This window comes from Sphaerodactylus townsendi, linkage group LG11, assembly GCF_021028975.2.
Source record: "Sphaerodactylus townsendi isolate TG3544 linkage group LG11, MPM_Stown_v2.3, whole genome shotgun sequence".
Classification (NCBI taxonomy): Eukaryota; Metazoa; Chordata; class Lepidosauria; order Squamata; family Sphaerodactylidae; genus Sphaerodactylus; species Sphaerodactylus townsendi.
The window spans coordinates 51103585-51130302 of NC_059435.1; the positions used below are offsets into that span (position 1 = coordinate 51103585).

At 41.2% G+C, this 26718-nt stretch overlaps 1 protein-coding gene across 1 annotated transcript; it reads left to right on the top strand.

Moving 5' to 3' along the window:
* HEPACAM2 (HEPACAM family member 2) lies at window positions 1–25830 on the top strand. Its single transcript, XM_048511459.1, has 10 exons — window positions 1–70; window positions 5820–6170; window positions 7285–7569; window positions 13513–13809; window positions 20979–21104; window positions 21195–21219; window positions 21321–21358; window positions 23007–23080; window positions 24148–24254; window positions 25168–25830. Coding segments are annotated over exons 1-10 (1365 nt in total). The 5' UTR covers window positions 1–9; the 3' UTR covers window positions 25169–25830.
* The last annotated feature ends 888 nt before the right edge of the window (window positions 25831–26718 follow it).

A 26718-nucleotide genomic window follows, 5' to 3' on the forward strand; every position in this document is an offset into this window, starting at 1 on the left:
GATGCATACATGGAGCTCCACAGTGCAACATTTTATGACTTGCACTGCAAAATATGTGTGCTGCTTTTAGGTAAGAGTTGACACTTTTTAAATATTTCCACCTAATGTAAGATTTTTATTTCATAATTTTGCATGCTATGATTTTGCATGCTATAAATTGGGTAATTTTGCAGGTATAAAATTGTGTGGGACTTTTGATCCTGAAGACATGAGTAATATCTACTGAAAAGGTTGGGGGTATGATCATATTAGGTATTGGGAATAAGTTAACCAGTGCATATGCAGCAATCTAGCTAGCTAATTGATACATGCATATATTCTGTGTTCTTACAAAAGCATTAAGAAGTTTTACAACGCACCGCAATCCTAACCACTGTTAAGCCATGGGAAGGCTGTGACTTTGTTTAGGATTGCATTGTTGTTGTATTAAATATTTTCATGGTCTGTTTTGAAAATCGGTTCCTGTTTTCGTTACTCTTCAGAAAACTACTTGTTTGTAGTAACATAATATATTATTCTCAGGAGTCTGCAACAGGTAGCTACTGGTAGTTCTCCAGCTGCTGTAGAATAGTTCATGCAACCCAAGAAGACTCAGGAAAACACTGCACAAAAGAGTTGCTCTAGGCTTTTAAAAAGTAGTTATTATTTCATAGGGTTTTCCCCTGTGCTGTTTAGCTAATAACTTTATTTCTGGAGCAGTTCCTAGTCCAAGTTTTCTTACTAGGACAGAGCAAAACTTTGGAATACCCTGGGAGGAGGATAGGGTTGCTGAGAGTTCTGAAATACCTGGAGATCTGAGATGGAGCCAAGGATATAAAAGATAAGGGAGGGGAAGGACCTTGGCAGGGTATAATGCCATGCAGTCCATTTTCTACAGCAGCCACTTTCTCTGGGAGAAGTGGAATAAATGCTTTAAGCAAATAATAACGATTTATGTCATCTGGAGCTCAGTTGTAATTCTGGGAGATTTCCAGCCCCCACCTGGAGGTTGGCAGCCCTAGGAGAAGAAGCTTGGGATAGGGTGGTATAAAAATCTAAATAATAAATAAATAAATAAATAAATAAATAATTTTGATTCCTCTGAAGAAATTCTCAGTAAAGAAAACACTGGTGACCCATGTTAATGTTAATGTTAGTCTTTAAGGTGCCACAAGACTTCTTTTTATTTTTATCCTCTAGAAGAGCAGTTTTTTGAACAATTTCTGTCTGTTAAGGTTTGCTGCAATCAGTTTCAGAATAAATTGGCCTGCAACAAGAGAGGCCTGTGGTGTAGCTGTTAAAGTATCAGATAAAGATTTGGGAGACCCATATTTAAACGCCCATCCTGTAGGGAAGCTTACTGGGTGACCATTGGCCAATCATCAGTGATGTAGCACCAAGCGGGCAAGGGGGTGCACGATGCACCAAGCACACGTGGGGGTGGGTGCGCAGGGCGCATGTGTGCCCCGGGTGCATTTTCCCTCGCTCCAGCCCTGCCAATCATTTATACTCAGCCTTATCTAGAGAAGGGGAGAACTATATTGTAAGTCCAATTGGGAAGAGAAGGAGGGTACAAATAATATAAATGTAAATTCTAAATCAGGTAACCAGTGGCGTATCTACAGAGAATGGAACCCCTAACCCTGTCCCCCATCCCCCCACGACTGTCCTCAGAGGCATCTTGGATTTAACGTACGTTTGCTTTTTTGTCCACATTCCCCGGTATTAACATTAGCTGGCAAAAATAGTGTAAGACACTCAAAGACACACTTACCAAGTGGAGGACAGATTTTAAGATATGCATACAGGATCGTCTCATCCTGAATGAAAATGCAGACAATCAGTGTTTTGCTACCACTAAAGCGAAAGAATGGCCGTAACAGGGAGGAAATGACTCCACTTTTTGGAATACTACTAAGGCCCTAATATAAGTCACAATTCTGTTCAAGGATCGGTGGGCTGGAACTTGAATTGCGTCTAGAATGTCACAAATAGAATAGAATGTCACAGACATTCATTTTTTCCCTGTTTATGGCAACCCCATAGAATTTTCAAGGCAAGATACTTTCAGAGGTGGTTTGCTATTGCTTCAGGATTGGTTTGCCTGATATTCCTTGGTTGTCTCCCATCTAAATACCAGGGCTCAGTCAGCTTCTGAGATCTGATGAGATCAGGCTAGTTTGGGTTATCTAGGTCAGGGCACAGATATTGCTATAGCCATTTAAAATGTTTCAACTGTCCATTCCCCATCTAGTCCTGAAGCAGAACTTCCAAAGAGGAACCAAGTTAAACCTTTTATCCAGAGTACTGTAGTAGTTTAGCCTTGATGACATAGACAGGAATATTTCAGTGGTGAATCTTGCTTCATCACTAAGATGTACGGTTCTGAAGAGTGTCTTCGAGGAAACACGGTAGTTCCTTTAGATTCCCAGCTTTCTTTTTTTTAAGTAGGTCTCTGCTCTTTTTAGTGGAGGAGCTACTCTGCTGGAAGTAATTGCTGGTAAAAGCGTAACAGTGGAGGATTAAACTCATGCTACTGAGACATGCACTGAAACACCTTGAAAATAAAAAAGAAACCAGGGAGCTTTTTCATTTATGCATTAAACACAAAATATGATGTCACCTTTTATTTAAACAAAAGCTGCATGATGTTTCCAGTCAACAAGGGTGGTGTTGTGCTTACTAATACTTCAAGGCAGGTATAGAAGCAAAAAGCAGCCTGAGCTCTGGAGATTAATTTGATAAAATCTAGCATGTTGATACGCAACACAGAGAAACTGACCTCAAGAAATCATTGGGATAAGGAAAGCAGTATAAGCAAATTTTTACATAGCTATTTTCACAGGTCAGAGACTTGCTCGTCTTTAAACTTGTTTTCAAAAAACAGATAGTTGATATGCCAAACCCTGTGGTGTAAGGGTGAGATTGTCAGACTAGGATCTATGAGAACCAGGTTCGAATCTCTACTCTGCCATGGAAGGTTGCTGGAAATCTTGAGCCAGTCATACGTTGTCAATTTAACCTACTTCCCAGTGCTGTTGTGAGGATAAAATGGAGGAATGGAGAACACTGTAAGCGACTTTGGATTCCTATTGGGGGGAAAGGCAGAGTAAAAATGAAGTAAATGCATTTTAAATCAGCTTGCTTTTGGTCAAAAATACAAATTTGAGGCAAAGGGAAGCAGAGAACTTTCCCTAAAACCTTAATGTCAAACACAAGATTGCAATAATCATTACAACATCCATGGCTCATTCCGCACATGCAGAATAATGCACTTTCAAACTGCTTTAAGTGCTCTTTGAAGCTGTGCGGAATAGCAAAATCCACTTGCAAACAGTTGTGAAAGTGGTTTGAAAACACATTATTTTGCGTGTGCGGAAGGGGCCCATGTGAAGTGAGCCAGTCATGTATCTTCCTGAATCAGGTGGAGTCTGCAAGAGAATGGTTTGCTTAAGTCCATCCTGTGAGTCGGAAGCAGCCAGCTTTTCTGTGGGCGAAATAAGGGAGAAAGTGATCCCCTCTGGCCAATTATGTACGGGAGAGCTTAGTACCTCTTCGCCCCACAGCAGCATCATGTGTGTGCCTGAAGCGCTCTTGCTTCCCGCGGGGAAAGCCAAGAGCAAGAGCAGTAGGCCCACAACAACTTTCTTGTACATCAGTACAAGGAAGTTTGCCACATGCCACTTCTGTTCCCCACACATGGCAACTTCCTTGTATTGTACAAGGACGTTTGCCATGCCGGGGTTCAGTTGCCAGCATGCCGCAGGGGGTTCCTGTGTAATCAGCCTCTGACTTTCAAAAAGTCTGTACTGAGGATCATGAGAGCAGTGTGGACAATAGCCTTGTGGGACACAAGCTAAAGTAAGCAAAGGATCTAGCTTGGAAAGTCCTGGCTGAGATGAAATTAAAAATGGGGACTATGGGTGCTTAGCTTTAGCTTACATAAGAACATAAGAAAAGCCATGCTGTATTAGACGAAGGCCCATCAAGTCCAGCAGTCTGTTCACACAGTGGCCAATCGGGTGCGTCTCGGAAGTCCACAAACAAGACCAGCTCTATAGAGGAAGCACAAGAAGAGCTCCTGGTAGACAGGAAACCTCTGAAGAAAACCAGGTAGACAAAAGGTCTTATTTAACAGACATTTTGTACTGACAGCCACAGTAAGGAGGAATCAGCCCTTGAGAAATAACATATGGCTCAAGAAATATACCAGCTCTTCTTATTGCAGTAAGAGTCATTGGGTTTAGAAGGGTGTAACTCTGCTTAGGTTAGCCTTATGTCATTAATACCCCTGAAATCACTGGAGCTGATGGGCTCCAGTCTATATTCTCTCATGTGATGCTGCACATTGGCATATTCATCAAAAACATCAAAGACTTAAAAACAGGTGCATTAAATGAAACATTGGATTTCTGCATTTTTTAACACTGAGATGTGTTCTCTGCTTTCTAACATAGCTCCTGAACTGCTATTTCCGATGATATTTTAACCATACATTAAAAACCTATTATGGAGGAGCCACAGGAAATCTAATGTTGTTCCCCAAGAAACACAATGAAACATAAATAGACAAAGGGCACTTTGCTGTACATCAGCAGCTTCCCTAATTCATGTGTCCTTCTGGCTGCTTAGAAGTCCCTCTGCACTGACTACACCTGAATAAATCATCAGACAGTATTCAGAAAGTACAACTTTACAACCCCTGCAGGCAGCTCCACCCTTACTGACAGCAAAAACACAAGCATTATTTTTCATCTGTTCTTTACTTGGAAAGATTCCATAGTTATAATGAGGCAAGGTTTAAAAGACACCAAAGGCTACACAGAACCACCTATTCGAGAGGGAGGGTTGGAGGTTGTTGTTTTTAAAAAAAAAATAGTTAAGACTTTTTTGGCCAATCTGGGGCTTCCTTTTGCTTTGTAGAATTCCTGTTGTGCAGAATTTTTGATCTACACACTAGGGTCTAGTTCAGAATAAGATATAAGAAGCAGAGAACACCAACAACTTATGGATGGTATCTCAAAGGTTAAGCTTAACAAGATACTTTCTGGGGCCTCAAAATGGATTAAACCAGAAATTACAGGCTTGTCCCAGGTATGAGCTTCTACGAGCTTCAGTCCAAACTCATAGACAAGGTCAATGATGAAATACACCTGGGGTGCCCTCCAATTGCATGAAGGAACGAGACACTCTTATTTATAGAACTGTCTACAGCAGAAATCTGTATGGGGTACCATACAAAAGTTGTGAAATTACCATTGAGTTAAAGAATGACAGAATATAATGCCCACAAAATTGCCTTCATAATAGCTGTAGATTTCTGAGTGGCCAATTGTTTCATGACATCTCCAAGACAAGGTGAAATGAAATAAGATACCCAAATACCTAAATGAGAAAACCTGAGAAATCTTCCACTAATTAATTAACCATGCCTCACTTTTGGTCAAAACATGAGAAACAAATCAATAATTTTAGTTTTAGTAAAATTTGTGGATAATTCCTCATGCAAGCAGTAAGTATGGAAACTTTTCAGAGCCTGAAGAAGATCAGCCTGGATTCGGGAAAGTAAAACTGAGTCATCTGCATAAAGTCAAAGAAGTATTCAGATAGCCAGTAATTTGGGCGAATAGAAAGAAGGCTGATATTGACCAGGCTGTTACTTACAATATTGGCAGTCACAGCATTTTTAGAATTTGTTTATTATAACAAACGGCACATGATGGTTTTTATGCCTAATAAAGTTCTTTGAATTTGAATTTATTATAACAAAGCATAAAACATATGTTATTCCAGTCATTTGTGATTAAATTTTATTTTTTTAAAACTTCTTAACTTTCCAGGAGTTTGTTCTGCATTAAGGCTGACAGTCCCATCACATACGTTCCATGGCACTGAAGGGCAGCCGCTACAACTATCAGTTGCATATCATTTCAACATAACGGTTTCTGATATTCAGATAACGTGGATGTTTGAACAGCCATCAAAATCAACCACATCTCTGTTTATGTCTGTAAATCAGACTGTAGTTTCAGACTTGGAATATCAGCACAAATTTACATTTACTCCTCCCAATGCATCTCTGCTGATAAAGTCTTTACACTTCAGTGACGAAGGTAATTATACTGTTAAAATCAATATCGCTGGAAATGAGAGAATATCAGCCCATGCAAAGATTCACGTTACTGTTGATGGTAAGTAACATGTTTTTTGTCTACAATTATAGAGTTCTTTGAGGGGTGACAGGTTGGTCAAATACAGAACCACAAAGTGCTGGAGTGTGAAACTTCCCAATCCTGGGCAATGGGTTACCTTAACTAACCTAACTGCCAGAGACCAAGGGACTAAACATCTAGCCCTTCTGGTTCTAAAATCAAGAAGTCAACCCAGCAAGGTGGGATGCTTGCAAGATGAGTTCTCCAAATAGTCATTCTGGTAGCTGTAGCAAATAGAGCTAAAGTACCACATTCAAACTGAAGCCCCAAAACCCAAGAACACCACAAAATATCATTAATGCAGTAGTATATTGCCACAAAATGGTGCCTGGGACTTTACTTCTGGTAAGCTGGGGAGGAAGCCAAGAGGGAGGGAGGTACACTAAGCCAAATGGTCTATCTGGCACCTGGGTTGACTCCCTTCCTTTCTTATCTTGTTCTCTGAAACTGCAGTCACCATGATTTCAAGTTCTCAGAGAAAGGGACACTTGCATGATTCTTGTATACCTCAAACCTGAACCAATGTTTCTGAAAGACAAGAGGCTGGTAGGAAATCCAGTCTCTTTAGTCTTTTGGAATCTAATGTTCCAAATACAAACGTATTTATTGTGAAATTCCTATTTAATATTTCATATCATTGGTATTTTCCCACTAGCCAACTTTTGTGCAGGAACAGATTTAAGACTGGTCTATATATGCAGCAGAACAAGGGAACTGAGATACCATTCTTTTCTTCCGGCAAATGGGAATTAGATGGTAGAGTTACGGGCTGGTAGAATGAACTGTACTGTTTCAGATGGCAAATGTGTGTGTGTGTGGGGGGGGGGGGGTGTTACATTTTTAGCGCTCCCTATAAGTATAAATTAGTGCCGTAAAATCAAGGCTCATGCTATTTTTTGCTTGCCGCAATTCTTTACATCAGAGAATACTCAAAAGTGATGCACCCAGTTGAAGTATCAAGTAATACAGGATGCAATTTTTAAAAAATCTTCCTCGGAATAAGCCATATTGGGAATAACCCCACTGAATTATAAATGGTCTACTGTAAATGGAAATATCTTGGACATAACTTCTTATATCTCTTATATCACAGTTCCTGTCACAAAACCAGTGGTGTACACTGAACCTTCTGCAGGAGTTGTGGAATACAAGGGGAACATTACTTTGAAATGTACTGTGAGAAATGGCACACGGGTTAGCTACCAGTGGATGAAAAATGGAAATCCCATTGAAGCCAGCACCAACTTCTCTTTGTCTCCAAATCATGACACACTGTCAATTGTCCCTGTTGTTAAAGAAGCCATTGGAAATTACAGCTGCTTAGCCACCAATTCTGTCAGTGCCTTGCAGAGTGATGTAATCATACCAACTATATACTGTGAGTAAATGAGATATTTACCATAGTTGAATACATATATTGTTCTGTACATTAGTTGATTAGAGAGAATGAGGGTGAGCAGGTAGAAAACAATAGGAACATAAGAAAAATTATGCTGGATCAGTCCAGCAGTCTGTTCACAGTCGGCAACCAGGCACCTCTAAGAAGCCCACAAACAAGATGTCTGTAGCAGCATTATCATGCCTGTGTTCCACAGCACCTAATATAATAGACATGCTCCTCTGATCCTGAAGAGAATAGAGGCTATTATGCTTGGAGTATTTTCCTCAGGGCTTTTCACACTGCATTGGGGTCGTAGTCGGGTCTCCTTACATTTCTTTCTTTATACATGAGGACGTGCCACACAGCCTGCTGCACAGCTTGCTTACCCTCATTTCCAGGTTGCTCCAAGTCATTGCAAGATTGCCAGCTTTTTTTAAAAAGCTCTTAACATTTTGATATCGATTTTTCTGTGTTATATCAATATTTCTGTTATAGAATCATAGAGCAGAAAGAAACAACAATGGCCATCAAGTCCAACCCCCTGCCATTCAGGAATCAAAGCATTCCTGGCAGATGGCCACAGAGGTGGAGAGAGGGGGAAATGCGCCCGGGGCATGTGTGCGCCCTGCGCCCCTGCCACGCCCCTGTCAGCCCCCGCCCCACCCTGGAATGCCCTCGTCTCAGCCTGCAGGGGCGCATGCCCAGTGTGTTGTGCACCCCTCTGCCCCCTTGGCGCTACGTTACTGGATTAGATATACTAACCTTGATAGACCAATTGTTTGACTCAATATAACGCAGCTTCATGTGTTCATAGCCAGTAATATTCCTAGATTGCATTTTAAGTTGTGCACAGTCAACAACAACTTGTTCTTTTGTGCTTTCCTTTCTTACTTTCTATGCCAGGGATCTCCAGTGTGGTACCCATGGGCACCATGAACCTGTGGACACCTTTTCTGGCATCTTCCAAGAGTTTTCAGGACGTGGGTGGGGCCAGATAGGGCTTTTCTTCAACAAGGTTTCTGACTGTTGAGAATTTGATTGTTGCTGTGGCAGCAGCTGCCATCACAGTGCAAGGATCTACACTGTGTTACTGAAGTTAACAGTGTTACAGAAGTTAATTGTGGCAAACTTTCTTGCTGGCTCTTCCATCTTGCAGCAGCCATTTTGCGGCAGCCATTTTGTTGTTCCACCATGCTATGTCAGAACTGATTAAAGCAGTCCTATTATGCCTGTACTGTTGACACCACATACTAATATGGAAGGGAATTGTGTGGGTGTAGAACAGGAGTCCCCAACCTTTTTGAACCTACAAGCACATTTAATAACAAGAAAGTCAGCAGTATCCACAGTAATCTCATCTACTAGATTCTGTTTTCACATCACACAATTCTATCTAAACTTTAGCAGTTATACAGGGCAATCCTATTTTCCAGCTGTCTCTTCTCTCAATAAGAACCTAGTGCAGGCTCCAGGCTCTGCATATGCCACATGCCATATGCCATATCTGCCAAGAGAGTTACAGTAATAATAAAGGTCACTCACAGTCAATACTTACCCTCTATTTGGAGCCAAGATGGGTTACGGTTTCATGGCAACAGGAGCAATTGGTCATGTTCCCACTGAGAAGTAAATTGCTGCTAAGAAGTGGTGATTTATTATTTTACAAGCCATTTAGTAAATAGGTTTCAGTAAGTGAAAAGGTTCCGTCTTCTGAGAACGATACTGGAAAAGATGGTTTTGAGAGAATTAGACCAAACACACCCTTAAATTTTAAATGCTTTTTACTTAGAAAAATAAACATTGCTTTTAATAAGTGCTTTTATCAAGGCTACTTTCTATTTGTCCATTAATTAAAAACAAACGTACTATGTCGTTAATACATTTTGTACAGAAAAAGATCAGTTCAAAATTTGGAAGATCACATTGGTCTGCCAGAGTGACTGAACAGCCAAAGCCAACATTTTAAGTACTGTGCGAATTCAGCCATTCCAAGTTTTCCAAAGTAACAATTTTTGAGACTTGATTGCCATCTCATCTGTTTCAATATTGTTATGCAAGACAGCTCTTGAAAAAATCAAGTATTGCCACCCTCCCACTCCTTTTACATGGGACCAAATTGGAAAAGGGATAGAAATTTTGTAAAAGGAGGGGAAAAAGGAGTTGGTCTGCTTGTAGCAGTGGAGTAGTTTTGGAGGAAGTGCTATTGTGTTCAGCCAGGATTTCAGCATATTGGGGAAGTGTGACCCAAAGCCACCTCTAAAAGAAAAGTTAACATGTTATTTTCTTACCTGAGGTAATGGTGCCAAGTTGTTAAAGAGTATGGCTGGATGCTCAAAAAAACATAGTCACATTACAGATAAAAGAGAGGAGTTTATGTAGAGACATAAGGTTAAAAGTCATTGGTAAAATGTGAAATAAATGTTCAATTCAAATGGAGAAGACAAAAGGTTCTCAAAAAAGGCAAAGAGAAATTAAACTTAAACACATCAGGCTAGCTACTCATAACTTCTAGCCTAAATCTCAACTCTTTGATGCGGGAATGTGCCGCCCTCACTTGTCCAACGAGATCAAAAACAGATAAGCACAGAGCCAACAACTGGGCCAAGAGCCAATGGCTAGGTGGCCCATTATGTAGACTGTTTGAATCTTAGGGCCTTTCCCCACTTACCTTAAGCCCCGCGCTACTCTTCTCAAGTAGTGCGGGGTCCCCCTGCACTCCCCACGACAGGGGCGGCGACAGCGCAGCCGCCCCGATGCTGCCGCTGTCGCGCCCCCTCAGTGCACGGCATCTCTGGTGCTGGAGAAAACGGCACCTTTTGATGACCCCGCGCAGAGTGCGGGGTCGTGGGGACGCCTGGGCGCGCGCCAGGGATGCCACGCGCTGAGAGCAGCGCGCAGCATAGGGGGGATCGTAGAGAGTGGGGAAAGGCCCATTGAGTTCAGTTCCCCTACTGGTTTCAGTGGGAAAATGGAGGGATCATTCCACTCCAATCAAGAGTCAGGTGGGATTTCATGGTCATTCTAGAGATGCTGTTGACTACTGACAAGTGTTTCAAGCTTTCTGGCCGAGACTGTTGTTTTTTCCCCAGACCTGCCGGATTTTGTGGGGTCTGTGCCCTTCCTCCTGGATTTGCCATCTGCTTATTGGCTCTTTCTACTGACCATCTCTTGGCTTATTCAATTTGTCTCCATCAGAATGGGTCATGGGTGATTATGCTTAAATATAAACCACAAATGAGGTCTCTGGGCTTAGCAGCTGGAGTATCTGGCAATTGGCATTCAGCCAGGAGAAGGAACTGTTCTATCAGCTAAGCAAGAATGCCAGTAGTATTTGTCCCAGGTTTGGCCAGTCCAAGGGCTTCATACTGCCTGCTAATTACATGGGCCAGTGCTGCATACTCCTTTCCCCTTCCAAGATAATTCAGCAAAGCCCCAGACCCAGATCAGGATATTCTCAGGCCTTGGTTGCTTTGATATGTGGCCAGATCGATTCCATGGCTCATGCCTGGTCATGTACAGAGAGAGTAGCCCTGAGTGAGACACATGTGGATCACACTTGAGTATTTCTCTTTGTGGTTTTATTCTACTGTGAGATTGTTCAGTAAATAATTGCCCAGCTGCAAGTACGATGATCTGTATTTACCTAGAGCTATTCCAAAACTAATTTGCAGATTTTTTTTTCTGTAAATAGAAATCTTATGCACTTTACCTTGCTAGGTCAACAGAAGGGTTTCACCCTTTTGTAGAAAGCCGTTTCAAGGTTTGTACAGTTTTTCATAACGTTGTCACCGTTGTGATCTGTCATGCAAAATGAAATTATGATAATCTTACTAGGCTTTGGTACACCTTCATAGCTAAAGAGATTTGCTTAATGGGCACTGAGATTAAGCTGATGTTTCTAGAACCTCCAAGCATAGTGGGGGCTAAAGCCAGAGTGGTCAGGCAATAGAAAGTTTTGGTATTTGCACTTGGCCCCAGTCAAGGTTTTGCCAACTGGCTGACATGTCTTGGGAAGTGGCATGGTTGTCAGGAGTGCTTTGATTATGTGTTCTTGCATTGCAGGGGGTTGGACTTTATGGCCTTTGGGGTCTCTTCCAACTCTATGATTCTATGGTTGTGTTATTGTTGGCGAGGGATCGACTGATGGTGCTTTGACAACTAACACTGCCTGCTTGCTTCATTTGCTGCTCTATGTATTCAGATGTTACAATAACTACCCTATAAAGCATCTATAGTACCTTCTACCCTTATTTCTTATACTAAGAAGAGAAGAAGAGTTTGGATGTATATCCCCCCTTTCTCTCCTGCAGGAGACTCAAAGGGGCTGACAATCTCCTTGCCCTTCCCCCCTCACAACAAACACCCTGTGAGGTAGGTGGGGCTGAGAGAGCTCCGAGAAGCTGTGACTAGCCCAAGGTCACCCAGCTGGCGTGTGTGGGAGTGTACGGCTAATCTGAATTCCCCAGATAAGCCTCCACAGCTCAGGCGGCAGAGCTGGGAATCAAACCCGGTTCCTCCAGATTAGATACATGCGCTCTTAACCTCCTGCGCCACTGCTACTAGGTATAGATGGCACAAACAGCTGTATGTAGGAAAGTTACTTAGGCAAATCATAGTATAATCCTAAATATGTTTACCCAGAAGTAAGTCCCATTTTATACAATAGAGCTTACACATAAAAGGTATGTAGACCACACCCTAAATGTTTATGCATTTTGTCATATCTAACCCCAACAAAAGCATAACGATGTGGCTCACTAAGGTTCCATCATTGAAAAGGTGCTCTTCCACTGCCTGACATGAAGCTACCTGAGATGCTGAGGAATCCCTGATCTCTTCTTGATCAGACCTGCAGTACTGGCAGAGAAGTGTTAACTCTTTCCCCGGTTCTGTTTTTGGCAAAATCCCTCCCAAAATGCTATCTGATCAAGTGCTTGGGTAGGGGAGAGTACCGGGCCCACTCCACATGGCCAAAAAACAGCACCCCAGGAATGGTAAAAACACAGTTCCTGGGGCGTTGATCACACAGCTGCCACCTCCAAAACAAGGCAGCGCTGTGCTCCCCTCCTCCCCTGGCAACTGGTGGGAAAATGTTATTTTTGAAACTCATTCAATGAGCGAGTCTTTTAAAACACAACATTGTGCACCTGGTGCCAAGTGAATGGCACCAGGTCGGAGGTGCTGCTTTTAGGCGCCTCTATTCTGTTTTAAAACTTACCTTGTCGACTCTTTGCAGCTCTGCAGGGATGAGGGGACATGCCTCCTGCCCTCCAACCCCTGAGGCATTGCCATGGCCACGGGGGCGTGTCCCCTCATCCCTGTAAAGCTGCGCAGGAAAGACAAGGTAAGTTTTATAACAGAACGGAGGCACCTCCATGCAAAGGCGCCCCGTGGGCTGTGGCTGCCCACACGGGAGCATGGGAACAACCCTGGGGCCACACCAGCATCATATATGCCAGTGTGCAGCCGCTTCAGTGGCGCATGCAGAATGAACCCAAGTTTTGTTTATGTCTTTTTTCCTTTCAAAGGTCTAATGGTTACTTGTTAAAATGGTGTTGGAGGAAAAATTTAACATCCAGCTCTACTGTAGCCCCAACAAATTGTGCTTTTTGAACTGGACTTTACACTTGTGTATGTATTCTAGCCACACAAACAAAATGCTGAGGTACCTGTCTCTTAATTTTCCATATCACTGGAGAACATTAGTTCCTTGAGAAAGAACAGATATGAGAGAGAGGGAAAGAATGCCTCCTCACCCACAATCCTACTTCACATGGTACTGCTATATCTCACATATTTCTAAATAAAATTAAGGCTTGGAATACACTGACATATATATTCAAAAAAAGATTGGCCGAACAATAGTGCATGAAAGAAAAGTCTGGAAATAAATGGATGTCATTTATTTTATTTTTCACCAATATCTCTGTATCTATGCAGATGGACCTTATGGGCTTACAGTGAATTCTGAGAAAGGTCATAAAATAGGAAAGGTGTTTACATTTGATAAAGGCGAAGCAGTCCAGTTTTATTGCTCAGCAGATTCCAATCCACCAAATAATTATTCATGGATCCGGAAAGCAGAGAACTCTACGCGTGTGATTACCTATGGACGGTATCTGGAAGTTGCATCTGAAAAAGTGACACAGAAAGCAGAGGAGTACAGGTGCAGCGTGTACAATAACATGACTGGAAAACGGGACGAAACCGGTGTCTTTGTGGTAATTATTCCAATAGGTAAGAATGAATGTATAGAGGTCATATTGCAAAAGCTATATTGTCTGCTATGGGTATGCAAGAGAAGTTCAGGTTTGAGTTAAACAGACCTGGAAATGTTAAAAAAAGCCAGAAAACATGAACCCCCGTATTGGTATGAGGTTTTCCCCCAGCTTTTTTTTTTTTTTGCTTTCTTTGAAATTTTTCGGGTTTTTTAAATTTGATCATGAAAAATTCTGAATCACAGAGCTGAGCTCTGCATCTTCCCCACCTCCATGCCGGCGGGGCGGGGCGGGACTCAGGTTTTGTCCCTGGGCTCCAGTTTGCCTAGATACGCCTCTGCTGCCAGTTTATTTTCTCTCCTATCCTTTGTTCTTTTCTCACCGCTTATAAGGTCTTCGCGTAGGATTATTGCTAAATGAAGATTATCCTGATTTTGTTAGATTCAGAAATAACTTCTCAATAAATAGTTAATAAGTGTCCAAAAAAACCCAACACATTGCAGACAATGAAATTCCAGACATGGCTTTTGATCTTGGTTATTATTCAAAAAGCATTTGATAGGAGTATGATAATGTCTCATGTACTATCCTGTTAGTTTGAAATAGAAACTTTTCCACATCTTACAACCATTACAATAATGCAAATTAAGATATTAGCATGTTTCTAACAGGGTATTTCACCAGCTTGTTTGATTTGCGCAACACAAAGAGCTGATTCCAGTGGGGTAGCTCTGTTAGTCTATCGTAGCAAAACAAAATATGCTAAAAGTAAACATAGACAACAGCTGTTGTTGTATAGCAGGATTTAATATAATCACCGAAAAGGAATCTTCTGATCTTTCAGAGGCTATAAAAGAAAAATGCATTACAATTTTACAGGGAAACAAGTACAATTAAAAATATTTTTATGCCTGTAAAAGAAAAACACGAATGAAAATTAGAAATATTGCATTAGAAATAAAAATTAGAATTTCCCTTCTAAGAAACAGGACTGTGCAGAATGTTAATTTTTAAAAAATCTAAATTTAAATCCTAAAAGGATAGTGCAGTCTTGAAGGCATGTATTTGTTATCGCACATCATTAAAACTTTTATTCTAGCTTCAAAGCAGTTCTGTGTCAGATACTTCGGGGAGGGGGGTGGTGGAGAACAATGATCAATTATCACTGTAAATTTTATCCTGACCAAAAAAGCTAGCCTGGTTTGTGGTGCAGATACGCGGCTGGACAAAGCAGGGGATTATACCCTAACCTGTCATACCCAGACAGGTCTCTGTAACTCATACTAGTCTGGCTTTCTTGTCCAGGATCTAACTGATAATCATTTCCTGCTACACTGACCTATACATACATAATCTGTAGATTAGACATGAGGTTAACACAGCAGAAGATCCTGTCCCGCTTAGTGACTGACTCCAAGGATGACATGTCTGATGGCAGGAGAAATGGTATTACTGCATTGCATAACAATTCCATCTCTCTCATGAGGTACCAAGTTCAGGACACCACCTATATTGAGCAAGGGAAAGGGTGGCTTTGCTCTCTGGGGACAGAACAGGGATTCTATTTGGATACTGTTTAGCCTAATGGGAACCCAGCTGATACAGTAGAAGTGCTGCAATTCCAGGATTTTGATCCTGGGGGATTTCAGCACTCATAGCCATGGGATGGATCCAGCCAGCTTTTCCATTCAATTTCACTCACTTCACCTCCATGATATAGCCCCTCCCCCCAATCAAACAAGGCCTTTACACATGCAGGTACCATGATTTTCAACATAGCCTTTTGGAGAGGTTAGAAATGATGCTTCTTTCCATTTTCACCATCAGAAAAGCTGGCTGGGTCCAAGTTCATGTCTAGAGCTGTTCAAGGCTCCATAGCTACCATAATAATCATGGGCCTGATAAACATTAGAACCAACATAGAGCAGGCCATACGAAATTGCCATCAAATGGGTGGCACTCTTCAACAAACCCTAAGATACTGCATAATTCTAGATACTATGAATTTGTTTTTTTCAAAATCATTGCAGTATTGCAGTGGAAACGTTTTCAAAGGAAAGACGTATTTAAAAAATCATGAAACATAGGCCATCTGTGAAGCCCTGACCTTCAGACTTTTATAAACTAAGACTAATTAGGGTGCTGGTTTCTATGATGTCAATATTAGTGTGCTTACAAAAGGAAGCAACAATTCATAGTTTCTTATCTTGCCAAGCAAAGTCTTAATTGACAAGAGAGTCAGTCATAAAAATGGGATGTATTGGCAGATGAAAGGTCATTCCCATGGCTGCTCATGCTCTAGAAAACTATCTAATTGGAAACATTCAGTATAAATAGAAAATTTAAAACAAATAGAATTGTTATCTCATCTATGATCATTCCAGGGGGGTAGCTGTTACAGCAGAATGCAGCAGCAGAATGATAGAGAGAAGCTGATGGCTGTTTGCAACTGACAAAAATACATTCAGAACAACATCCAATCCAAAGTGAACTGATTACTGTTTGGAATGGATCTTGTTTTGAATCAGCCATTCTTTGTAGCATTCCTCCTCATTTCTGTTGCATATATACATTGACGTGATGGATTTACCCTCCAGTACATCTGATGAAGTGACACAAAAACTGATTCTAGAATAAAGCTGCCGGCCAAGAGCTCATGCCCATTTTTCCATTTGGAATTCATGTGGATCTGCATAGAGAAAATAAATGTGTATGTAAATTCATTTGCTCCCTTTGACATTTCACATCTAGAACCACCTGCTCTATTATCACAGTGATGCTATTAGCAGGGGCAAAAATGGAAATAATGAGCTTTATCTGTGTCCTGAGCCCGCACTGTTACCAAGAGCAATTACTCAAATTAATTTGCAACTTTGCCAAGCCATAAATACAACTTATCTCTCCCATATTTACACTTGGCGAGATATCAGTTATATATTTAATTTAAGGTAGAGTGTTCTAGACACAAATATAATTTGTACTGGGGGCCAGTAAAGGGTCAAGTTATACTGCAAAAGTTATTAGTTTGAGGCTTCTTAGAGACCAAAGCAGCCAGCATAGGGGTGACTAATCCAGTCTCCCCAGAGCTAGGAAGCTGAGTTGGGTCAGCCATGGTTAGTACTTGGATGACAAACAACAAAGGAAGACGAGGCTTGCTATGCAGAAGACGACGATGGCAAACCACCTCTGCTCTTCTCTTGACTTGAAACCCCCTGGCCCTGGAATTGCCATGAGCCAGTGGTCACGTGACAAGCCACAATTATTATGAAAGACCTAGATGATAAAAACTGCAGTTGAGGTTCTCTGAAAGTGTACTAATTACATTGTTGACAAATATGTATTGGTTTTGCAGCTGACCTAGCTACCCTGTTTCCCCGAATATAAGACATCCCCTGAAAATAAGATGTAGTAGAGGTTTTGCTAAAGTGTGAAATATAAGGCATCCCCCGAAAGTAAGACATAGCAAAGTTTTTGTTTGGAAGCATGCCCGACTAACAGAACACAGAAAAATAAGACATCCCCTGAAAATAAGACATAGAGCATCTTTGGGAGCAAAAATATAAGACACTGTCTTATTTTCGGGGAAACACGGTATGCACAGTATTGACTGACTGGCAGCTGTGATGTCACCATAGCGCTGTCTTCCATATATTTTTACAATGTTTAAGAAAGGATTATGCACTGAGTCACTGAATCAATGTCAAAGAAAGGCATATGGTATGCTTCTGTTAAAGAAGAGTCAACCCTATCAGCAATTTCAGACATACGTAAATATGTAAACCTGTCTTTAATAAAGTGAAAGCAGAAGGAAGACTACCTTGCTCTAAGGAAACAAAACTGACTGTTGTTCTGAGGTATGCTTGGACACACCTATTTTTTCTCTAATCTACTAGGTGCGGTATACAGTCACCCTGAGAATACATTTTGGCATTAACTTTTTCCTTTAAAGAAAATCAGATAAGTGCTGTTCTAAAGATTTAATAGTGTCAGGGCCTCCTGCAATTTCCCAGCAGGTCATAGCTCCCAGTGACATCTGACTAGCAACTATTAATTATCAGTGCTAGTAAGTTTATAAAGTGTTACTTCTCTGGGTTCATATAAAATATGATGTTATGTCTTGGTTTACCAAGAGCTCCCTCAGTTTACAACTTTACATACGATGAAGTTCTTGTATTTCCTCCTTCCACAACACCTTTTTCTTTCGTATTTTCCTCTTCATGGCCACATCATTTGTAACCAATACAACACATCAACTTCTAAATGGCTAGAGACTGGGAAATCTCTCTCATCTTTTCCCATATGGTTTATTAAGAACAGAGTGGTAGAATATGGCTCCTTGAGTCCTGCGCCACTAGTCCTTATTTTCTTGTGCTTCCAGACAGCAGCTAGAATCTTTCTGAAAGTGAGACTAGAAATACAGAAAGCAATATGCCGAGCACCCTCTAGTGGTCACATGCAGCCCCTGTGAGAGGAATGATTTAACTTATGATTTGTAACTTTAAAAAAAATCTATTCAGAATTATAAGGATGAATAGATCTTTTGCCTAAAAAATCAAAAACAAAGAACTATGAGTTTCTGGAAAATATTCTGGATCATATGGAAGCATATAATGACTTGGCTCAGGTAAATTGCCAAGGGGACATTTGCATTCCTGGTTTAACCCCAAAGTAGATAAATTGGTAGGAGCCGCGTGGCATAATGGTTAAGTGCTCGCACTGCCACTCACACGGTCAGGAGTTCGAGCCCCCTGTGGGTCAGATATCCTGGCAGCTGGCTCGTGGTCAACTCAGCCATCCATCCATTCCTTGGTCGGTAAACGAGTACCTAGCACATAGCTAGGGGGTAAAGAATAGCCGGGGAAAGCAATGGCAAACTACCCCACAAAAACAGCTTGCCTATGGAATCACTGCTTGCAGTGGTACCCCAGGTTTGGACACGACTGAAGGGGAAACTTTACTTTACCTAGATAAATTGGGCATAGATCCTGTGAAATTATATTACCAAGGAAGGTAGTATATGTGTTTCATTATATCTGACACCACATGCATTTACCTGCATTACTGCTGACGGACACTAACTACCAGCTCGATCTTAAGCAAAGTTAGGTGCACCTGAACAAACCCATCTGCACAAGATCAATCTACAGCAGCAAATACTTATTTTCTATTCATAGGTAATCATTCCTTTAGCACTAATTATTTGTTACATCCAGTTTTGTTCAGATTTAATTTGTGTATCCAATCTCTAAAACAATTTTGAAAGTCTATGTGGTACTGAGGAAGAAATCCTAATAAGTTACTGGTGTAGGATTAGAAGTTAATTTGAACAAATCAAAATTTTATTTGTATATTTTTCTTTAGCTTAATGGCTTCAAGAAATAATTTATCTTATCTCTACAATGAGTAAAACAATCTGAGGCAATAACTTCTGGCTGAGGTGACTTTCACTCCATATAAATCTACTTTCTCAGACTCTCTAAATCTCTGTACCCATTATTAGGATTTGACTCCATTTCTGATCGCTCCATACCTTCGATGTGCATTCTACCACTTCTTTGGACAGTTTTGTTCTTTGTTGAAGGTAAACTCATTGCCAGTCAGCATGAGCAAGGAGTCCCAGGCAAGGCCCAATGTGGAGATCTTAGCCTCGATTAGTAGCCACCAGTCAGAGGTCTGGAGTTCATGCATCACTAGTTGGACCAAGCTGTGGGAGTTGGAATGAAAACAGAGGCGCACCCAAAATTTGAAAGTGGTGACCCATGCCCTGGTTTCCAGAAGGTGCTGTCCTTCCTCAAGGCAAAGGACTGCATAGGGGACACTGTGTGGAACTCAAAAGATTTTATGTAGGAAGCTGGACTGCAACTGTTCAAGCTTGGATTTCCATGCGAGGATCCATATAGGAACCTCATACATTAGATGTTTTGTACTTTATTTTTATTTATATTTATTTATTGTTTAGATTTGTAGACCGCCCCATCCCCAAGGGGCTCTGGACGGTGTTCAACAACATCAACATATATCCAGTTTATAACAAAATAAACAATTATTACATGTACTAAAATCCATTAAAACCATTAAAACAGCGGTCAATACAATAATAACAGGCGTCCCATAACCCAATTTATTAAAAAGCCTCCCCAAAAGGAGGGAACGGCCGGACTCCTCCTTAGGAGGGTAACGTAGATGTAAACAAAAAGAATGGTAAAAGTAAATGAGTAAATGGGGGGGCGCCCTACTCAGTGACTGGACACTCCAAAGGCCCGGCGGAACAACTCAGTCTTGCAGGCCCTGCAGAATTCATTAAGGTCCCGCAGGGCCCAGACAGCTGGAGGAAGAGTGTTCCACCAGCCCGGGGCCAGTCGCATCATTGAGGGGCCAGGAACCATCAGCAAATTGGCCTCTGCTAAACACAGATGCCGAGTAGGGGCATATGGGGTAATGCGGTCTCTAACGTTCAAGGGTCCCAGGCCGCGTAAGGCCTTAAAGGTCAAAACCCACACCTTGAAGATGATTCGGAATTCCACTGGGAGCCAATGCAGCTGGTGCAACACAGGCTGAATATGATCACAAAAGGCGCCCCCTGTGAGCAAGCGTGCCGCTGCATGTTGGACCAGTTTCAATTTCCGAATCAAACGCAAGGGAAGGCCCGCGTAGAGCGAGTTACAATAGTCTAGCCTGGAGGTGACCGTTGCATGGATCACTAGGAAGGACTTTACTCAGGAATCTGCTTTCTAGGCTGTTAATATCATACTGTTCTCAGTTTACTTTAGCCCCTTCTCACACTCAGTTCACGACTCTCTCTCTCTCTCTCTCTGCTTTCTCTCTCTCTCAACAAAAACCTTCCATGCCTCTCTCAAGTGTCAACCAGTCACCTAGCCCTCCCATCTCACTTTCACCCCCCTCCTTTTACAACTTACCTCTCATTTAAAGAAAGGCATACACATTTTAAATCGTTACATTGCCCAACTTGGGCCCCTTCCACACATGCAGAATAATACATTTTCAATCCACTTTCAATGCACTTTGAAGCTGGATTTTACTGTGCGGAATAGCAAAATTCACTTGCAAACAATTGTGAAAGTGGATTGAAAGTGCATAATTCTGCATGTGCAGAAGGGGCCTTGGTGTGGTCAAGTATTTTCTACAAATCAAACATCAACTATATGTTTTTGTTCTTCCCTAATACAGGACTGGCAAAGATGACCCAAAAAGAAAATTTTTTGTCACCTCTGGCAATAATAACTGGAATTTCCTTATTTCTGATAATATCAATATTCCTTGTAATATTATGGACAAGATTTCAGCCTCATAAAGGTATGTTAAAATGAATTCTCAATTACATTCCTGATTCCTTTAATTAAAGGGAAAAGTCATTGATAAAGTTTCTTTGTCTTTTATTTCCAGTTATACAATGGAAGCTGCAGAGCAGGTAGAAAACTAAATGATAATTTCCTCACTAATGCCATCACCTTGCTTCTAATCTGGATCAGACATGCTAAATGTATGGATTTTTTGTGTGTGTGTTTCTAGGCCTGAAATGGATTACAGAAAAGCACAAAGTATTTCAGGTAATATAGAATATAACAAGAAGAAGGTATAAACTTCTTTAGATGCTGTTGGGAGAGGGATCACTGATGAAATCAAGAAGGGATAACAAAGCTATGAGGATTCATACCTAGGAATATATTCAAGTTTTGTGATTTCTTTGGTTTGACTAAAAAATGCAGATTTCTTTTGTGGTTTTTACTCGGCCAGTTTACCTATTCACCTGATATTTTTTAGATTTTTCTTTTCTGTTTTTAGAATATAAGATTTGTTATACTCTGCCTAAATTTGTTTTATTTTTTATGCTGGAACTTTTCTGTTTTATTTGTGACTTTTAATGATTTGTTGTAATCTATCACAGGTGTTTTTGAGAAATAAGAGTATGTAACTGCTTGAACTAAATTAATAGGATTACCATCTCTCTCTTGAAGTTGTGGGAACAGATCAGAATGTGTATTAATTTGTGTTTAATCAAGAAACATGATTAAGTCACACAACCAAGGATTTAAGAATCAAAATGGAGTGTCTCTGTATAGTGACCAGCTGAAGCCTGCATGTTTGCAAAGGTCAAAAGCCATGTTACCTATGCAGGCAGGCTACAGATAACATCTTTGGGATCTTGTCTACGTGACAGAAGACAAGATGCAATTTTATTACCTTGTTTTTGTGGGTAGGACCCGCAATATGGGAGAGTTAAATCAAGGTGATTAGTTAAATAAGAGTTCTTCTATATAGTTAAATGAACATAGAAATAATAAGAGTGATTCATATTCACATGTATTTGTATTTCACTATAATTCTATTGTTGTTAGAATCATTGTATTAGAATTATGTTTTAACATTTCAAACTGGGGAATTGTTAGAATCATTTCAAACTGTTGGGAGACGTTTTATGATCCAATGGAATGCTGCATAGCTTAAGCCTACAATGCCTTAAGGCATCTCTCTCTGAGAGTAAAACTCAGAGAACAGGTTTTTCTTGGAGGAGCAAGCTACTTTATGGTAGTCCTTTGCATATGGGCAAGGATGGCCATAAGCTCACAGCGTGCAGTTTGAATTACAGAAAGCGTGTGACGTAGAATAAGGGGTTTGTCTTATTGTGACCAGAGACAGATCTGACCAATGAGATTCTTAAGGGGTATGGACCATCATACGTAGAGTAGGGGATGGACTGTGTGACGTCTTTGCAGCTACAAAAACTCAGGTTTTCCTATACGGGGTGTGCCTCTCACTTGAGAGCACCAAGGCCCCTCCTTCGGGAGAGGTCACCTCCTGTAACATTCTAAACATTGGATTGGGGTGTGCCTCTCCTTAGGGAGAAGGTCACCTTCTGTAACGTATCTGTATTCTGTAATGTTCTGAATTCTGGGTCTATCACTCGAGGGCACTGGGGAGTGTTCACATTCTGTAACTTGCTATATTCTGCTAAGTAAACTGTTTGTTTGTTTTTCTAAATTTCAGATGCCTTTTGCTTTTATTTCTAACTTAGTTTTTCTTAAAACTAACCCAGCTGTGTAGGACCAGAGAAGCGGCTCTGGCCCCACAAAGTGTTTCCACATTATGGTTATTTTCTGTGCTTCTTCAGTTTTTTCTCTTGAAAATTTATTCATACGAACACAAATACACATAGCTAATATTTTTTCTTCAATTGTATAAATATATATACTTTAGGACATGAAGATGCACTAGATGATTTTGGAATATATGAATTTGTTGCATTTCCAGACTCTACAGGAATTTCTAGGGTAGGTGTTTGTATAAATATATAATTTTTAATCCAGTCACAGTTACTTCCTTCTGTCTTCATATACGGTAATTAATAGCAGTAACAATTTACATATGTATAAAACATACAAAAGAAAGCTTAAAGACATTCAGAAATGGAAACTGGGACCCTCGTACCTTCGGGACCGCATTACCCCATATGTCCCTACTCGGCCTCTGTGCTCGGCAGAGGCCAATTTGCTAGTGGTTCCTGGCCCCTCAATGATGCGGCTGGCCTCCACTCGGGCCAGGGCCTTCTCAGCCTTGGCCCCTGCCTGGTGGAACACTCTCCCTCCAGCTGTCTGGGCCCTGCGGGATCTTGGTGAATTCCACAGGGCCTGTAAGACTGAGTTCCACCGGGCTTTTGAAGTGTCCAGCAGCTGATTGAAGTGCCCCTTCTATTCCTCCGACTTGGAGTTCCGTTGCCATCTAGGGGACCCACTTCTCTGCTCTGTTTTCGCCCTCTCTGGGAGGGTTTTAATTGGGGTTTATTGCTGACGCCATCTTTGTTAATTACCGCTGTGTTTTAATTTAATTTAATTTTAATGGGGTTTTGTTTGTATATGCTGTGTGAGGAAATTATGTTGCGCACCGCCCAGAGCCCTTCGTGGGTAGGGCGGTATACAAAACCCATGAATGAATGAATGAATGAATGAATGAATGAATGAATGAATGAATGAATGAATGAATGAATGAATGAATGAATGAATGAAATGATTAATATAGAAATTAGAATAATGAATAATTGCTTTATTAATCATTATGTATAGTTTCCATATAGTCATTTTACCAACACTAAATCTGGCCTTTGTTTTCCTGCTTGCTTCTTTTCATTCTCAGTGTGATAATCTCCTCATACATTTGGGCTTCAGGTCACACTGAAAAGCTATAAAGTTTTTAACCTTCATAGGTGTAATTCAGATTGCTCAAAAGTGAAATTACTGCAAAAATGAAACTGCTGTAGAGTGAAAATTAGTTTTTGATCTGTTTTATACTCCTATTCCTGTTTGCCTGTTTTTCTCAGAGAAAATTTATTTCACTCTTTCAGGTCTCCAGTCAGTCAGATTCTGGCCCTGATGTTCAGTTTCAGGATTTCCATGGTACAGTTTACGAAATTATTAGACAAATTCCTGAACAGCAACATGACCATCAATAGTAAGTTTGTTGTTTTTTTTTTTTAAAAAAAACCCTAATGAAACAGGGCTCCACAAATTCTGGTTGCTAGACACCCCTGACAATAAGGATCCTCTTCTTTACAATGCAAAGTTATTACTCAGATGGGAGGAAGAGGCAATGTCTAATGTTGATGGTTGAAATAACACAAAGTTGAAATTTTTTTACAATTTCTAGGAAACATTTGGTGCAAGAAGAGTCAAACAGGGAAGAAACATACTATCATACAGTGATTAGAATGCTAGATTAGGACTGAGGCAACCTGAATTCAGATCTCCCTTCCAAGTCAGTCACTGGCCTTTTCCACACAATCAAAATAAAATGTTTTGAGACAGGTAATAAGCATCACCCCCAAGGAGTTTCACAATGGCCCCTTCCGCACGGGCGGAATATGGCGCCCTGGGGACGGCAAAAACGCCGACCCCAGGGAGCCATTCACACAGGGGGCGCAGCTGCTTCGAAGCCGCCGTTTCCCAACCTCTCTTGGCAAGCGAGGTTTATGGAAACCGGCGGCTTGGAGCCGCTGCCGTGCGAATGGCAGCAGCTTCCAAGCGCCTTCCCTCCCCCCACAACCGGGCGACTTACCTGTCCTGCGGCCCTCCGGCGCATCACCGAGGCCAGGGGACACCCCCCCTTTTCCCTGCGACTCCGGAGCGGTTGCGCAGGGCAGGGGGTGTGTCCCCTGGCCTCAGTCCCAGAGGGGTCGGGTCGGCGTGGACTACGCCGACCCGACCCCTTCCGCCTCCGTGCGGAAGCGGCCAATGTTTTTAGCCCAAAACATTTTATCTCCAGCCTGGAAAAAAAATTAAATACAGCCTTATCTTACCACCTCTGTTTGCTATTTTCTAACTACAGTTGACTATCTAATGCATTGATATTCTGCTTTTTCTCCAAGAAACTGATGGTGCCCTACATGATACATCTTTCCCCAGGCTAAAGTGGACATGCCTTTGGAATCTGACATCAAGATCAGGAAAGAACTTAAAACACACTAAATACTCCTGTGGACCAGGGTTGTTGATAAAGTGTATGTTTAATCTGTTCCAGTTGTACATGAAGAGACAAATGAAAGTGTATTGATGAAATCTGTTTATGAAAGTGAATGGAAAGAGCAACAACAGCTAGCAGAGGAATGGGTCAGGCTACACTACTTGTGATGAAAACGCTGTCTCAATTTAACAAAATCTCTTCCTTATTGCTGTATTCGTAATATTTTTGTATTTATTTTGTTTAAACTATGCTTCCTAGATACAATAGCTAAGTAAAAGTTGGACTGTAAAAGTTACAAAAACAACAAGACAAAAAGACAAAAGAAATGTCAAAATATTGGATTCTAAATGTCTGGGATTACTGCATCTTTATCCAGCTACAAGGATTTCCAATGCTTAGTCCGAGATGAATATGCCTAAACATTATATTGATCTGCATTGTGGGAAACAACCTATATACTGCCAACATGATTAATGTAGGGTATGTTGGTTAACAAATACTTGGTTTTTCAAAAAACAGCCTGAATTTTTCAGTACAGACTGCAGCTACAACAAACAAATAAAATGACTTCAGTAACTATTATATTTAAATACTATGTATGTGTTTTTAAGCATGCATTCATGCATGCTATGGCAGCTAGTGTTTCCAAAACCAGAATGTCTCCTCCCCCCACCCCCGCCACCCCATTTGCAAACTACTTTCCTTCAGCTCCACCCTATCATAACATTCCCACCTTTTCAACCAAAGTCCTTCACTAAACAGAACATCAATTTCAGAAGCCAAACCTCTCTGGTTATTGAGCATTGGAGGCAAATGTTGGGACCTTATTGCCTTCACACTCTGTGTCAAGATTCCGTAAAATGCTTGTTGGATTGCATGGACTGGCAATACTGCTTAATGGTGGCACAGACTTGGAGTCTCAAGGGAGGGCAGTGAAGACTTAAGGTAGACGTGGTGCTCTCTGACCCTTTCCCTTGTCCACTCTTGCTACTGTCCCTTTGCTACCTAGAATGTTACTCTCGGGGGTTTCTTCCTTGTAGTCACTTCCCTTTTCTCTCTCTACCTTCGCCCACCATTAGGCCTGAACATGCCTTCTACCATTTCTTTCCATCCCAGATTACACAGACAGGTAGAAGCCTTTACTCTGCCTTTCCTATCTAGTATGGAGTTCTCTTACAATAAAGAATCTGTTTCTTTTCTTTTCTAAGAACAAGTCTAAGGCCCTTTCTGCACGTGCAGAACAATGCACTTTCAATCCACCTTTGCCATTGTTTGCAAGTGGATTTTGCTATTCTGGACAGTAAAATCCAGCTGCAGAATGTGGATTAAAACGCATTATTCCGCATGTGCAGAAGGGGCCTAAGTGCAAACTTATTCCTCAAGCAGCCAGACTGCAGAATTCTACTGTGCAGAGTCTTGGCTCTGCTTTCACAACTGCATTAGATGGAAACAAGAC

Coding starts and splice junctions, on each gene's coding strand:
- HEPACAM2 (XM_048511459.1), top strand. CDS start 10: ATGGAGCTCCACAGTGCAACATTTTATGACTTGCACTGCAAAATATGT. Junction 71..5,819: donor AATATGTGTGCTGCTTTTAG/GTAAGAGTTGAC, acceptor TTAACTTTCCAG/GAGTTTGTTCTGCATTAAGG. Junction 6,171..7,284: donor GATTCACGTTACTGTTGATG/GTAAGTAACATG, acceptor CTTATATCACAG/TTCCTGTCACAAAACCAGTG.